Source organism: Oncorhynchus nerka, unplaced genomic scaffold (genome assembly GCF_034236695.1).
Source record: "Oncorhynchus nerka isolate Pitt River unplaced genomic scaffold, Oner_Uvic_2.0 unplaced_scaffold_764, whole genome shotgun sequence".
Lineage (NCBI taxonomy): Eukaryota > Metazoa > Chordata > Actinopteri > Salmoniformes > Salmonidae > Oncorhynchus > Oncorhynchus nerka.
In genome coordinates, this window is record NW_027040452.1 from 321,115 (window position 1) to 336,014 (window position 14,900).

General features: G+C 42.7%; 1 protein-coding gene across 3 annotated transcripts; it reads right to left on the reverse strand.

The window, feature by feature from the left end:
- Positions 1-293: 293 nt before the first annotated feature.
- Positions 294-9,015, reverse strand: LOC135571104 (NLR family CARD domain-containing protein 3-like). Of its 3 annotated transcripts, none has more exons than XM_065016910.1 (8): positions 8,740-9,015; positions 8,384-8,468; positions 8,032-8,254; positions 5,882-7,655; positions 5,422-5,595; positions 4,847-5,020; positions 4,251-4,297; positions 294-3,812 (listed from the first exon to the last, which is right to left on the reverse strand). In XM_065016910.1, the coding sequence occupies exons 1-8, from the start codon at positions 8,805-8,807 to the stop codon at positions 3,514-3,516; spliced, it is 2,844 nt and encodes a 947-aa protein (XP_064872982.1). In that variant the 5' UTR covers positions 8,808-9,015; the 3' UTR covers positions 294-3,513. The 3 variants fall into 3 exon arrangements, with proteins under 3 accessions (XP_064872982.1, XP_064872981.1, XP_064872983.1); XM_065016909.1 differs by having other exon boundaries at positions 5,882-7,661; XM_065016911.1 differs by lacking the exon at positions 5,422-5,595 and having other exon boundaries at positions 5,882-7,661.
- Positions 9,016-14,900: the final 5,885 nt, after the last annotated feature.

A 14,900-nucleotide genomic window follows, 5' to 3' on the forward strand; every position in this document is an offset into this window, starting at 1 on the left:
CAACACTCTGTTGCTATAGTGACCCTGCATCACAACACTCTGTTGCTATAGTGATCCTGCATTACAACACTCTGTTGCTATAGTGACCCTGCATCACAACACTCTGTTGCTATAGTAACCCTGCATCACAACACTCTGTTGTACTAATAGTACAATTTGTTTAATTCTATTCCACATATTTAATTGTTTTGTATTTCATTTCATATTTGTTTCATGTTTCAACCAGTCGCAGGTTAACATCAACCTGACAGAGGAAACGTAAAATCAATAAACAAACTGTTTTCACAATTAACAAGCTTTTCTTGTTTCAAGTATGTTTTATTATGAAAAGTACAATATATCCTTGTATACTTGTACAACTATGGAGCGTATGTCCATATATAATTATACAATTTGTTTTTCAACATAAAAGACAACACATGATTACATTGGTATTTTAACAGTGTTGTTGTAAGAGGTCCTCACAACTATAGAAAGACGCGCATGTGTGTGTGTGTCCAGAATGTGTGTGTGTGTGTGTATTTGTCCAGTGTGTGTGTGTGTGTCCAGTGTGTGTGTGTGTGTCCAGTGTGTGTGTGTGTCCCAGTCCAGTGTGTGAGTCCAGTATGTGTGTGTGTGTCCAGTATGTGTGTCCAGCAGGTGTGTGTGTGTCCAGCATGTGTGTGTCCAGTGTGTGTGTGTGTGTGTCCAGTGTGTGTGTGTGTCCAGTGTGTGTGTGTGTCCAGTGTGTGTGTGTGTCCAGTGTGTGTGTGTGTCCAGTGTGTGTGTGTGTCCAGTGTGTGTGTGTGTGTCCAGTGTGTGTGTGTGTGTCCAGTGTGTGTGTGTGTGTCCAGTGTGTGTGTGTGTGTCCCAGCGTGTGTGTCCAGCGTGTGTGTCCAGTGTGTGTGTCCAGCGTGTGTGTCCTGTGTGTGTGTGTGTGTGTCCTGTGTGTGTGTGTGTGTGTCCTGCGTGTGTGTGTGTCCTGTGTGTGTGTCCTGCGTGTGTGTGTGTCCTGTGTGTGTGTGTGTGTGTGTGTATTTGTCCAGTGTGTGTGTCTGTGTGTCCAGTGTGTGTCTGTGTGTCCTATGTGTGTGTGTGTGTCCAGTATGTGTGTGTGTGTGTGTCCAGTATGTGTGTGTGTGTGTGTGTGTGTGTGTGTGTGTGTGTGTGTGTGTGTCCAGTGTGTGTGTGTGTGTGTGTGTGTCCAGTGTGTGTGTGTGTCAGTGTGTGTGTGTGTGTGTGTGTGTGTGTCCAGTATGTGTGTGTGTGTGTGTGTGTCCAGTATGTGTGTGTGTGTGTGTGTGTCCAGTATGTGTGTGTGTGTGTGTGTGTCCAGTATGTGTGTGTGTGTGTCCAGTATGTGTGTGTCCAGTATGTGTGTGTGTGTCCAGTATGTGTGTGTCCAGTATGTGTGTGTGTGTCCAGTATGTGTGTGTGTGTGTCCAGCATGTGTGTGTGTCCATCGTGTGTGTGTGTGTGTCTGTGTCCAGCGTGTGTGTGTGTGTGTGTGTGTCCAGTGTGTGTGTGTCCAGTGTGTGTCCAGTGTGTGTGTGTGTCCAGTGTGTGTGTGTGTCCAGCGTGTGTGTCCAGCGTGTGTGTCCAGCGTGTGTGTGTGTCCAGCGTGTGTGTGTGTGTGTCCTGTGTGTGTGTGTGTCCTGTGTGTGTGTGTATTTGTCCAGTGTGTGTGTCTGTGTGTCCAGTGTGTGTCTGTGTGTCCAGTGTGTGTCTGTGTGTCCAGTGTGTGTCTGTGTGTCCAGTGTGTGTGTGTGTGTCCAGTATGTGTGTGTGTGTGTCCAGTATGTGTGTGTGTGTGTCCAGTATGTGTGTGTGTGTGTCCAGTATGTGTGTGTCCAGTGTGTGTGTGTGTCCAGTGTGTGTGTGTCCAGTGTGTGTGTGTGTGTCCAGTGTGTGTGTGTGTGTGTGTGTGTGTGTCCAGTGTGTGTGTGTGTCCAGTGTGTGTGTGTGTGTCCAGTGTGTGTGTGTGTGTCCAGTGTGTGTGTGTGTGTCCAGTGTGTGTGTGTGTGTCCAGTGTGTGTGTGTGTCCAGCGTGTGTGTCTGTGTCCAGCGTGTGTGTGTCTGTGTCCAGCGTGTGTGTCTGTGTCCAGCGTGTGTGTGTCTGTGTCCAGCGTGTGTGTGTCTGTGTCCAGCGTGTGTGTGTCTGTGTCCAGCGTGTGTGTGTCTGTGTCCAGCGTGTGTGTGTCTGTGTCCAGCGTGTGTGTGTGTGTGTCCAGCGTGTGTGTGTGTGTGTGTCCAGCGTGTGTGTGTGTGTGTGTCCAGCGTGTGTGTGTGTGTGTGTCCAGCGTGTGTGTGTGTGTGTGTCCAGCGTGTGTGTGTCTGTGTGTCCAGCATGTATGTCTGTGTCCAGTGTGTGTGTGTTCAGTGTGTGTGTGTGTGTTCAGTGTGTGTGTGTGTGTGTGTGTGTCCAGTGTCTGTGTGTGTGTTCAGTGTGTGTGTGTCCAGTGTCTGTGTGTGTGTTCAGTGTGTGTGTGTGTCTGTGTGTGTCCAGTGTTTGTCTGTGTATATCACTGAGTCACCAAACCACCATTATTATTTACAGGGACACTGAGGAGTGTGTTTGTGTGTTCAGTGTGTGTGTGTGTGTTCAGTGTGTTCAGTGTGTGTGTGTGTCCAGTGTGTGTGTGTGTGTGTGTGTGTGTTCAGTGTGTGTGTGTGTGTCCAGTGTGTGTGTGTGTGTTCAGTGTGTGTGTGTGTGTGTCCAGTGTGTGTGTGTGTTTGTCCAGTGTGTGTGTGTGTGTCTGTTCAGTGTGTGTGTGTTTGTCCAGTGTGTGTGTGTGTCCAGTGTGTGTGTGTGTGTTTGTGTGTGTGTTCAGTGTGTGTGTTTGTGTTCAGTGTGTGTGTGTGTGTGTCCAGTGTGTGTGTGTGTTCAGTGTGTCTAGTGTGTGTTTTTGTCCAGTGTGTGTGTGTGTGTTTGTCCAGCGTGTGTGTGTTTGTGTTCAGCGTGTGTGTGTTTGTGTTCAGTGTGTGTGTGTGTGTGTGTCCAGTGTGTGTGTGTGTTCAGTGTGTCTAGTGTGTGTGTGTGTGTTTTTGTCCAGTGTGTGTTTGTCCAGCGTGTGTGTGTGTGTGTGTGTGTGTGTGTGTGTGTGTGTGTGTGTGTGTGTATTCAGTGTGTGTGTGTTCAGTGTGTGTTTGTGTGTCCAGTGTGTGTGTGTGTGTCCGTTATTATTTCAGGGAGACTGAGTTACCATCAACATCCCAAACCCAAAACCCTGGATAGAGGGGCTCAGTGTCCAGTGTGTGTGTATGAGTCCAGTGTGTGTGTGTGTGTCCAGTGTGTGTGTGTGTGTCCAGTGTGTGTGTGTGTGTGTGTGTCACTGACAGAGAGACACTGAGTCGCCATCCCACCAAACCCTAAACCCTGGATAGAGGGGCTCAGTGAATGTGGAGGTGAATGTGATCAGGTGGGTCAGTGTGTCAGAGGAGGCTCTATAGAAGGACAGAGTGCCGGCTGGCCAGTCCAGATACACTCCTACTCTGTGGGAGCTGGAGGAGGGGACGTCTATGGTAGTGGGATTACTATTGTGCCTGGCAGGACTTGTTATTGTGTCCAATAAGACAGTCCTTAACCCATCCTCTCCTGCTGATTCCTTTATATGTCACTCCTATATCAGCCCCCCTTCTCCCACTCCACTCTACCTCCCAGTAACAGCGCCCAGTCAGACCCTCTCTACACAGCACCTGTCCATAGTCCTCAAATCTCTCTGGGTGATCAGGATACGGCTGCTCCTCTGTCCTCCATGTCACCTTTCTGTTCTCCTCAGACAGAGAGAGGTGTCTGTTTACTGTGTTTGGGTCCAGTGTGAGATCACAGACATCTGATGGATGAAACCAGACACAATATTAGAAATCATCATCATTCACATTAGAATGTTAACTCACTTTTCACTAATTCATTTAATGTAGATGTTTCTAGGTATCAAAAGGAGAAGTTAAGGTAACTTGAGACTTGTTGAATGATCATATGTTATACTGTATGGTAATATAAAACACACTTATTCCCATTAATTACACACACACACACACACACACACACACACACACACACACACACACACACACACACACACACACACACACACACACACAACATTGACAAACTCTTTGTAAACGTTGGTGTCCCTGATTTCTGCTTCTGTAGAACTACAGCTGATATTTAATATGACCAAGTCAGTAATGATGTTGGTCTTTGACTTTGACTTAACTTGAATTAAGACTTATTCTTAGTCATATTCTTCACAGCAGTCAACACTCACATTTTCTAAGTCCAGGTTTCATTCTGTTCTCTCCACCATGTTCCACACTGTAGCGGTAAGCAGAAGAACAGACAGTCATTGAGGGATACACACACACACACAACATATACACACACAATATAGCATGTATATCACCAAGCAAATGTTTTGTCACTGTGTGACACACACAGTTCACACACACACCAGTGTGTGTCTGTGTGTGTGTGTCCAGTGTGTGTGTGTGTCCAGTGTGTGTGTCAAGTGCATTGTGTTTTTTTGTGTGTCCAGTGTGTGTGTGTGTGTGTGTCAGTTGTGTGTGTGCTCTGTGTTTGTGTTGTCCTTTGTGTGTGTGTCCAGTGTGTCAGTGTGTAACAGTCACACAGGAGACAGTGCTTGTGTGTGTGTGTGTGTACACAGTGTCCAGTGTGTGTGTGATCATGTGTGCTGGTGTACCCACACACTGTGACACACAGTACACAGTGTGTGAGACACTGCAAACACACACATCACACAGTCAGCATATAACTTTGTCCAAGTGGTGGTCAGAATGTTTGTCTTAACTAGCCTGATAAGTCAAACATGTCTGATATGAACATTGACATAAACCCTCTACATACTTGAGTTTCTCCAGTCTGCAGTGTGGATCCTCCAGTCCAGCAGAGAGCAGTCTGACTCCTGAGTCTCCTGGGTGATTGTAGCTCAGGTCCAGCTCTCTCAGGTGTGAGGGGTTTGACCTCAGAGCTGAGACCAGAGAAGCACAGCCTTCCTCTGTGACTAGACAGCCTGACAGCCTGCAAAGAGTCAAATCATATTAAAATCACACTGCTATTCTTTGGTGGTGAAAATAGTGGCAGTATATTTTTTCAACATATTCAGATATATCAGTGTCCTGAAACCTTTCATATCTATTCATAAAATAGTGTATCATCATAAAAAATGACAAATGATCAAAGTATTGCCTGCAGATAGACAGATGCATATTACAAATATTATAGTAGACTGACCAGACCAGTTTAAAAAGCAGTATCAGTCAGAAGACAGACAGTGAGGAATCAGATTTAGCAAAGCACCACATTTAAAACTGTAAACCTTCACTGTCCAAACACATATGGTGTGGACTATGTGTGTCTGGTAAACACATGTGGATCTGGTGAACAGTTATCACTTGTTGACCAACTACAGGAATACTGACCTCAGAGTCTCCAGTTTACAGTGGGGATTCCCCAGTCCAGCAGAGAGCAGCTTCACTCCTGAATCCTTCAGGTCATTGTTACTCAGGTCCAGCTCTCTCAGGTGTGAGGGGTTTGACTCCAGAGCTGAGACCAGAGAAGCACAGCCTTCCTCTGTGACTCCACAGCCTGACAGCCTGACAAAGAGATCATCATGACTTCACAAACACACTGTTCATTTAACACCAGTAGTGTAGAAGGACAATGGCAGATGCATTTGGTTTATTCTCTCAAACAACATATAGATTCATCTTCCGTTTCCTAGAATTGTATGGTCATAATGTTATACTAATGTGAAAATCAATGAATTTATTCAATATGTTTTTCAATATAATATTATATACATATTATAATACATATTTTTCTCTAAACTGAATATTTCTTCCTGATGATTAGTTCTTAAATGTCATTTTATTTACTCACAGAACAGCTCTGGAGGCTTTGACCACTGGCAGCAGCCTCAGAAGACCTTCCTCTGATCTGGAGTATTTCTTCAGGTCAAACACATCCAGCTCCTTTTCTGAAGTCAGCAACACAAAGACCAGAGCTGACCACTGTGCAGGTGACAGGTTGGGTTCTGAGAGACTTCCTGAGCTCAGGTAGCTTTGGATCTCCTCCACTAGAGAATGGTCATTCAGTTCATTCAGACAGTGGAACAGATTGATGCTCCTCTCTGGAGAGGGATTTTTCCTGATCTTCTCCTTGATGTACTTGACTGTTTCTTCATGGCTCTGTGAGCTGATTCTTGTCTTTGTCAGTAGACCTCGTAAGTGCTTCTGATTGGACTCCAATGAGAGGCCCAGAAGGAAGCGGAGGAAAAGGTCCAGGTTTCCCGTCTCACTTTGTAAGGCTTTATCCACAGCACTCTTGTAGACAGTAACTTCAGCAACTTCAGGCTTGTCGTTTGTTTGCAGTTCATCCATTAGATTCTCATTGTTGTTGTTGAATGAGAGGAACACATATACAGCAGCCAGAAACTCCTGAATGCTCAGATGTACGAAGCAGTACACCTTGTCCTGGTACAGCCCACATTCCTCTTTAAAGAGCTGTGTGCACAATCCTGAGTACACTGAGGCTTCATTAACATCAATGCCAGCCTCTTTCAGGTCTTCTTCATAGAAAATCAGATTGCCTTTCACAAGCTGTTGAAAAGCCAGTTTTCCCAGTGACAGAATGCTCTCTTTATTCCAGTGTGGACCTGTCTCTTCTTTCCCAAGATACTTTTCATTCTTCTGTTTGGTATGAAACTCCACAAGGTGTGTGTACATCTCAGTCAGAGTCTTGGGCATCTCTTCTCTCTTATGTTTCAGCATGTGTTCAAGGACTGTTGCAGAAATCCAACAGAAGACTGGAATGTGGCACATGATGTGGAGGCTCCTTGATGTCTTTATGTGTGAGATGATTCTGCTGGCCAGGTCCTCATCACTGAATCTCTTCCTGAAGTACTCCTCCTTCTGTGGGTCATTGAACCCTCGTACCTCTGTCACCTGGTCAACACACCCTGAAGGGATCTTATTGGCTGCTGCAGGTCGGGTAGTTATCCAGAGGAGAGCAGAGGGAAGCAGATTTCCCTTGATGAGATTTGTCAGCAGAACATCCACTGAGGTTGACTCTGTGACGTCCCAACAGATCTTGTTCTTCTGGAAGTCTAGGGGCAGTCGGCACTCATCCAGACCATCAAAGATGAACAGAACTTTGTACTTGTTGTAGATGGAGATTCCTGATTGTTTGGTTTCCATTGAGAAGTGATTAAGAAGTTCAATGAAAGTGTGTTTGTCCTCTTTCATCAAATTCAGCTCCCGAAAAGGGAATGAAAATACAAATTGGACATCCTGATTTGCTTTTCCTTCAGCCCAGTCCAGAATGAACTTCTGCACAGAGACTGTTTTTCCAATGCCAGCGACTCCCTTTGTCAGCACAGTTCTGATAGGTTTGTCTTGTCCAGTTAAGGGTTTGAAGATGTCGTTACATTTGATTGCAGTCTCTGGTCTTGCTTGTTTCCTGGTTGTTGTCTCAATCTGTCTCAGCTCATGTTCATTATTGACCTCTCCTGTTCCACCCTCTGTGATGTAGAGCTCTGTGTAGATCTTATTGAGAAGTGTTGGGTTTCCTTGTTTAGCGATCCCCTCAAATACACATTGAAACTTCTTCTTTAGATTAGATTTGAGTTCACGTTGGCAAATCACAGCAAGCTCATCTGAATCTAGAAATAACACAGAGGATATGAATATTACGTCTGTTTTAATGTCTACAGTATTGTAGGACTGTTATAAAGTTGTACATTATAATAATGTATTCTCTTAACTGACTGTATAAATGTGTAAATGTTTTCATAATGCATTACAGACTGGTGTGACTGATTATATTATTATTGGTATTATTGATGGTATTATTAATGTTCTCTCTCTAAATGAATCACCACAACACATCCCTGCTGCTACTTGATGAGGTCACTAGGTGTTGTGTTAAGGCTGCTACAATATCATTGAGTTACACAGCTACTTTAGCTGTACTTTAGCTACAGCTTTTAAATGTTATAAAACAGCATTCAACATGAGGCAGACAGATCTTACATTTCTCCAGTGTGTCAGCAAGCTCCTTCTGGTTCATTTTCCTCAGGATGTGCAGTGTGATCTTCAGAGCCCCCTCTCTGGCACTGCTCTCCTGCTGCTCATCTTCAGGGTCCACCACTTCCTGTTTCTGACTCTCAAAGCCTTCTGGGAATTCTGGACTAAGAATCCTCTTGAACATCTTCAGCTCGTTCTTCACAAATGTCATAATTTTATCTTCAAGCATCTGGAATAAATCAAGTAAATAAGTTAAGCAAGATAATAAATGCTTTCTCATTAACACATTAATGAATGATTGACAGATCAACTTTACTTGAGGTAAACAAAAACAAATGTACATAACAGGACCACATACACTGAATATGGAGGCCAGGTCTGTTTGATGACTCTGGGAAGACTGACCACTGAGAATCTCTGACTCTGATCTCTCCTGTTGGTTTCTGTGGACAAAACATGAGATTACATCTCCTCATCCAGGGAGTACACACACACACACACGCGCACACACACACACACACACACACACACACACACACACACACACAGTGAGGGAATGTTGTGTTTGTTTAATTGTTTTAGGACTATGAGAATGGACAAAAGGATTAGCATATGGATTATGAAAACAACAACAATAAATGGGAAAATGGGAGGAGAAATGACTAGAGACAGTGTTGTTTAACTCACTGACCAGGACCCATGAGTTCTTCTTACCTTTGTTCAGTAGAAAAGTCTCCCTCTCTAAACACTATAGGTTGATCCATAGACTTATCACTCTTCATAGACACACAGCTGGGAACAGGGGAGGCTGGTCTCTCCTGCTTGATTGGTCTTCAACACAACAGAGACAAACATTACATCTCTCATCTACTCTGAGCTCAGATGGGGAAACATAAGAGTTTCATTCCAAAACACTATATATCACTTTTCAGAAATGTTAGTAAATTAGCTTTTATTGTTCAAAGCATTTCTGAAAGAGATTGGTGTGTTTTTTCTATCTATCTAATCATGGGGTTGTTCACTATCTAATCATGGGTTGTTCACTATCTAATCATGGGGTTGTTCACTATCTAATCATGGGGTTGTTCACTATCTAATCATGGGATTGTTCACTATCTAATCATGGGGTTGTTCACTATCTAATCATGGGGTTGTTCACTATCTAATCATGGGGTTGTTCACTATCTAATCATGGGGTTGTTCACTATCTAATCATGGGATTGTTCACTATCTAATCTAATCTAATCATGGGGTTGTTCACTATCTAATCATGGGGTTGTTCACTATCTAATCATGGGGTTGTTCACTATCTAATCATGGGGTTGTTCACTATCTAATCATGGGGTTGTTCACTATCTAATCATGGGGTTGTTCACTATCTAATCATGGGGTTGTTCACTATCTAAATCATGGGGTTGTTCACTATCTAATCATGGGGTTGTTCACTATCTAATCATGGGGTTTTTCACTATCTAATCATGGGGTTGTTCACTATCTAATCATGGGGTTGTTCACTATCTAATCATGGGGTTGTTCACTATCTAATCACACTATCTAATCATGGGGTTGTTCACTATCTAATCATGGGGTTGTTCACTATCTAATCATGGGGTTGTTCACTATCTAATCATGGGGTTGTTCACTATCTAATCATGGGGTTGTTCACTATCTAATCATGGGGTTGTTCACTATCTAATCATGGGGTTGTTCACTATCTAATCATGGGGTTGTTCACTATCTAATCATGGGGTTGTTCACTATCTAATCATGGGGTTGTTCACTATCTAATCATGGGGTTGTTCACTATCTAATCATGGGGTTGTTCACTATCTAATCATGGGGGGTTGTTCACTATCTAATCATGGGGTTGTTCACTATCTAATCATGGGGTTGTTCACTTCTAATCATGGGGTTGTTCACTATCTAATCATGGGGTTGTTCACTATCTAATCATGGGGTTGTTCTCTATCTAATCATGGGGTTGTTCACTATCTAATCATGGGGTTGTTCTCTATCTAATCATGGGGTTGTTCACTATCTAATCATGGGGTTGTTCACTATCTAATCATGGGGTTGTTCACTATCTAATCATGGGGTTGTTCACTATCTAATCATGGGGTTGTTCACTATCTAATCATGGGGTTGTTCACTATCTAATCATGGGGTTGTTCACTATCTAATCATGGGGTTGTTCACTATCTAATCATGGGGTTGTTCACTATCTAATCATAATCATGGGGTTGTTCACTATCTAATCATGGGGTTGTTCACTATCTAATCATGGGGTTGTTCACTACTCTAATCATGGGGTTGTTCACTATCTAATCATGGGGTTGTTCACTATCTAATCATGGGGTTGTTCACTATCTAATCATGGGGTTGTTCACTATCTAATCATGGGGTTGTTCACTATCTAATCATGGGGTTGTTCACTATCTAATCATGGGGTTGTTCACTATCTAATCATGGGGTTGTTCACTATCTAATCATGGGGTTGTTCACTATCTAATCATGGGGTTGTTCACTATCTAATCATGGGGTTGTTCACTATCTAATCATGGGGTTGTTCACTATCTAATCATGGGGTTGTTCAATGACAGATATGTATTTGTTTAAAATAACTTGATGTCTTAATTTCAGAGAGACAAATAATCATGTTTTTTTTCCGCAAAATGCTATATATTTGCCTCACTCAAATGTTACCGCCGGAATAATGAGACTATAAGGAGTACCAATACTGAGTCAATGTGCAGGGTACCAGGTAGTTGAGGTAATAATGAGACTATAAGGAGAACCAGTACTGAGTCAATGTGCAGGGTACCAGGTAGTTGAGGTAATAATGAGACTATAAGGAGTACCAGTACTGAGTCAATATGCAGGGTACCAGGTAGTTGAGGTAATAATGAGACTATAAGGAGTACCAGTACTGAGTCAATGTGCAGGGTACCAGGTAGTTGAGGTAATAATGAGACTATAAGGAGAACCAGTACTGAGTCAATGTGCAGGGTACCAGGTAGTTGAGGTAATAATGAGACTATAAGGAGAACCAGTAATGAGTCAATGTGCAGGGTACCAGGTAGTTGAGGTAATAATGAGACTATAAGGAGTACCAGTACTGAGTCAATGTGCAGGGTACCAGGTAGTTGAGGTAATAATGAGACTATAAGGAGAACCAGTACTGAGTCAATGTGCAGGGTACCAGGTAGTTGAGGTAATAATGAGACTATAAGGAGTACCAGTACTGAGTCAATGTGCAGGGTACCAGGTAGTTGAGGTAATAATGAGACTATAAGGAGTACCAGTACTGAGTCAATGTGCAGGGTACCAGGTAGTTGAGGTAATAATGAGACTATAAGGAGTACCAGTACTGAGTCAATGTGCAGGGTACCAGGTAGTTGAGGTAATAATGAGACTATAAGGTAATAATGAGAGAGAACCAGTACTGAGTCAATGTGCAGGGTACCAGGTAGTTGAGGTAATAATGAGACTATAAGGAGTACCAGTACTGAGTCAATGTGCAGGGTACCAGGTAGTTGAGGTAATAATGAGGCTATAAGGAGTTACTGAGTCAATGTGCAGGGTAAGGTAGTTGAGGTAATAATGAGGCTATAAGGAGTACCAGTACTGAGTCAATGTGCAGGGTACCAGGTAGTTGAGGTAATAATGAGACTATAAGGAGTACCAGTACTGAGTCAATGTGCAGGGGGTACCAGGTAGTTGAGGTAATAATGAGACTATAAATTGGATAATATGTACAGTACTGAGTCAAAGTGTGCAGAGATAATATGTACATGTAGGTAGAGGTACTAGACAATCAGAATAGAGATTACTTCTCCTCATCCAGGGAGTTCAGACACACACACACACACACACACACACACACACACACACACACACACACACACACACACACACACACACAGGGAGGGAATGTTGTGTTTGTTTAATATTGTTTAAGGACTACCAGTACTGAGTCAATGTGCAGGGTACCAGGTAGTTGAGGTAATAATGAGACTATAAGGAGAACCAGTACTGAGTCAATGTGCAGGGTACCAGGTACCACACACACACACACACACACACACACATACACACACAGTGAGGGAATGTTGTGTTTGTTTAATATTGTTTTAGGACTATGAAAATGGACAAAAGGATTTGGAAAATGGGAGAGGAGAAATGACTAGAGACAGTGTTGTTTAACTCACTGACCAGGACCCATGAGTTCTTCTTACCTTTGTTCAGTAGAAAAGTCTCCCTCTCTAAAGTATAGAGGAGGATCCATAGACATGTCACTCTTCATGGACACACAGCTGGGAACAGGGGAGGCTGGTCTCTCCTGCTTGATTGGACTTCAACACAACAGAGACAAACATTACATCTCTCATCTACTCTGAGCTCAGATTGGGAAACATAAGAAGAGTTTCACAAATATAACTGACTTCTAGACATTAGTTAACGCGCGCGAGCAGTGTGTCATTTAAAATGACGAAATTCATTTATCGACGCGAGCGTTGTAGTCAGTCTGTCAGCCCCGCTAAAAGGCTGGTGTCGTTACTCTGCCTTCTCCGGGGGCATGTTGAGGTACATTTACTAACCGGGAGGGTTTGAATGATGTGATTTATTGGAGGGCTGGAAGACGCAATCTCGAGGTTATTTACTCACAATATCAGATATTAAGATGATTTTTTATAATGAATGTATACTGAGGTTGAGGTTCTGACTAGTGATTATTTACCCGGGGTTCAATACCTGCTATTGAGGCGCCCTGAAAATAATATTCAAAAGTTTGGTCCTTGGACACAGAGGTTTAAACACTAAAGTTACCGTCCATCTAGTGAAGAGAGGAGAACCGGACAGAGGTAGCCAGCATCCGTCAACGAGAGAGGGAGAAGCCTCACCGGGATTTAACAGGTGGAAGAAACAACCGGGGAGCTCCATCGGTCCACAAGAAATGCAGACAGCCGGTGATGATGTAGTGGTAGCTATGGTAACTAGGATGCTGCTGGTTGAGTAGCTAGCTAGCTTACCGAGCTGTACCGACTAGCTAGGATAACTAGGATGCTGCTGGTTAGTTAGCAGGTCGTTTGTCTGTCCCTCGTCTCGATGATGAATCCGGTGAAACACAAATTGAAACAAGGATAGAGAGTGAAAAGGATCTGGCTACACTCATACTGTCCCTGACCGTAAAGAAAAAAGCAAATTGAACAGTAAACTTCGGTGTCTCAACACTGTAACAAACTCCGTCGTTATTCCCCAAGATCACCTCAGTCCACTCTGCGCGTAACCAGACAATATCCTTGTCGCCACACCGAACGTGGACGCGGACGGTTCTGTACGGGGACGCGGACGGTTCTGTACGGGGACGCGGTTCTGTACGGGACGCACGTTCTGTACGGGGAACACAATCAACTGAAACCCAGTCTTTACAGTGGGTTACATTAGTAATATGAATTATTTATTATTATGTTTAACAAACATTCTATGTTTTTTTATAACAATATTTTGAGATCTGGGTCCATATCGCCAAAGTGTCTCAGAGGAGAAAATTGGTCGTATAAGTGCTGAGAATAAAGACATTTTACACTTATGGGTATAAATTAAAGCTATTTATGAAGTCTCTAGTCCCACCTAGTTGGCAGAAATTTATGACACCTCGTGAGCTGTCCTAAGTAGTTAAGAGTTAACAGCAGGTGTCCTAAGTAGTTAAGAGTTAACAGCAGGTGTCCTAAGTAGTTAAGAGTTAACAGCAGGTGTCCTAAGTAGTTAAGAGTTAACAGCAGGTGTCTTGATAATACTATAGAATAATGCAGTGAGTCAGTGGTTTCTGCACAACATGTAATTGTTTTGGAGCAGATAAAAATCATGTTTTGATATTTGATATGATCAATACATTAATAATATTGACCAGATGCAACATGTATATTTGTGATCAATACATTAATAATATATGTCTTGTGCTTTTGGCAATGATTTATGTGTAATAATTATGAATAACAAGTGATACCATGTATGCATAGCATTTTGTCTTCATTTTGGCAGATTAACTCAGGCTTATTCCCCAAGATTAACTCAGGTTTTCACCCAGTGGTTAAGGAGTTGGACTTGTGGCCTAAAGGTGGCTGGTTTGTATGTGTAAAATGTGCTATTTGCTAACTGCTAGGGTTGTGTGATGTCATATATTGACGGGCTGGAAGACGCACTCTGTCTTTTCTATTCTGAGGTTGTTTATAAACAATATCAGATATTAAGCAGATTTTTATAATGAATGTATACTAAGGTTGAGGTTTTGACTAGTGATTATTTACCTGGGATTCAATACCTGCTATAGTCACTTTTTTTTCTCTCCCAAAAGCAACACTGCCCTAATAGGAGATATACAGCTAACTAAAGTCATGAGAGATCATTTTAGAAAATCATGGGACATATAGTCTGTGGTTGCATGCTATTTTATGTCAATCATATTGCTGCTTGTAGACTATAACTGATGCTTCATGGTCCATCATATTGCTGCTTGTAGCCTATAAGTGATGCTTCGTGGTCATATGCTGCTTGTAGACTATAAGTGATGCTTCGTGGTCATATGCTGCCATCTATTGGACATGTTGCAATTAAAAGTTATTTATTTACAGACATTGGTGGGGCAGCTGAGAAATAAAGTGTATTTTTCTGGTTAATTCCTTAGATCAGTCTCTAACCTGCCCCATCTTTCACACGCCAATTGCTAGACTTTCACATAGAGGTTACTTGGTCACCCAGTTCAAACCACATTTGAAAAATAAAACACGTGGCTTGTTGATCAAGTGTTCTGCCTTGCAATAATAAATATAATAAAATAACAAAACAAAAACAGCAAAATGCTGAGACAGGTTTTG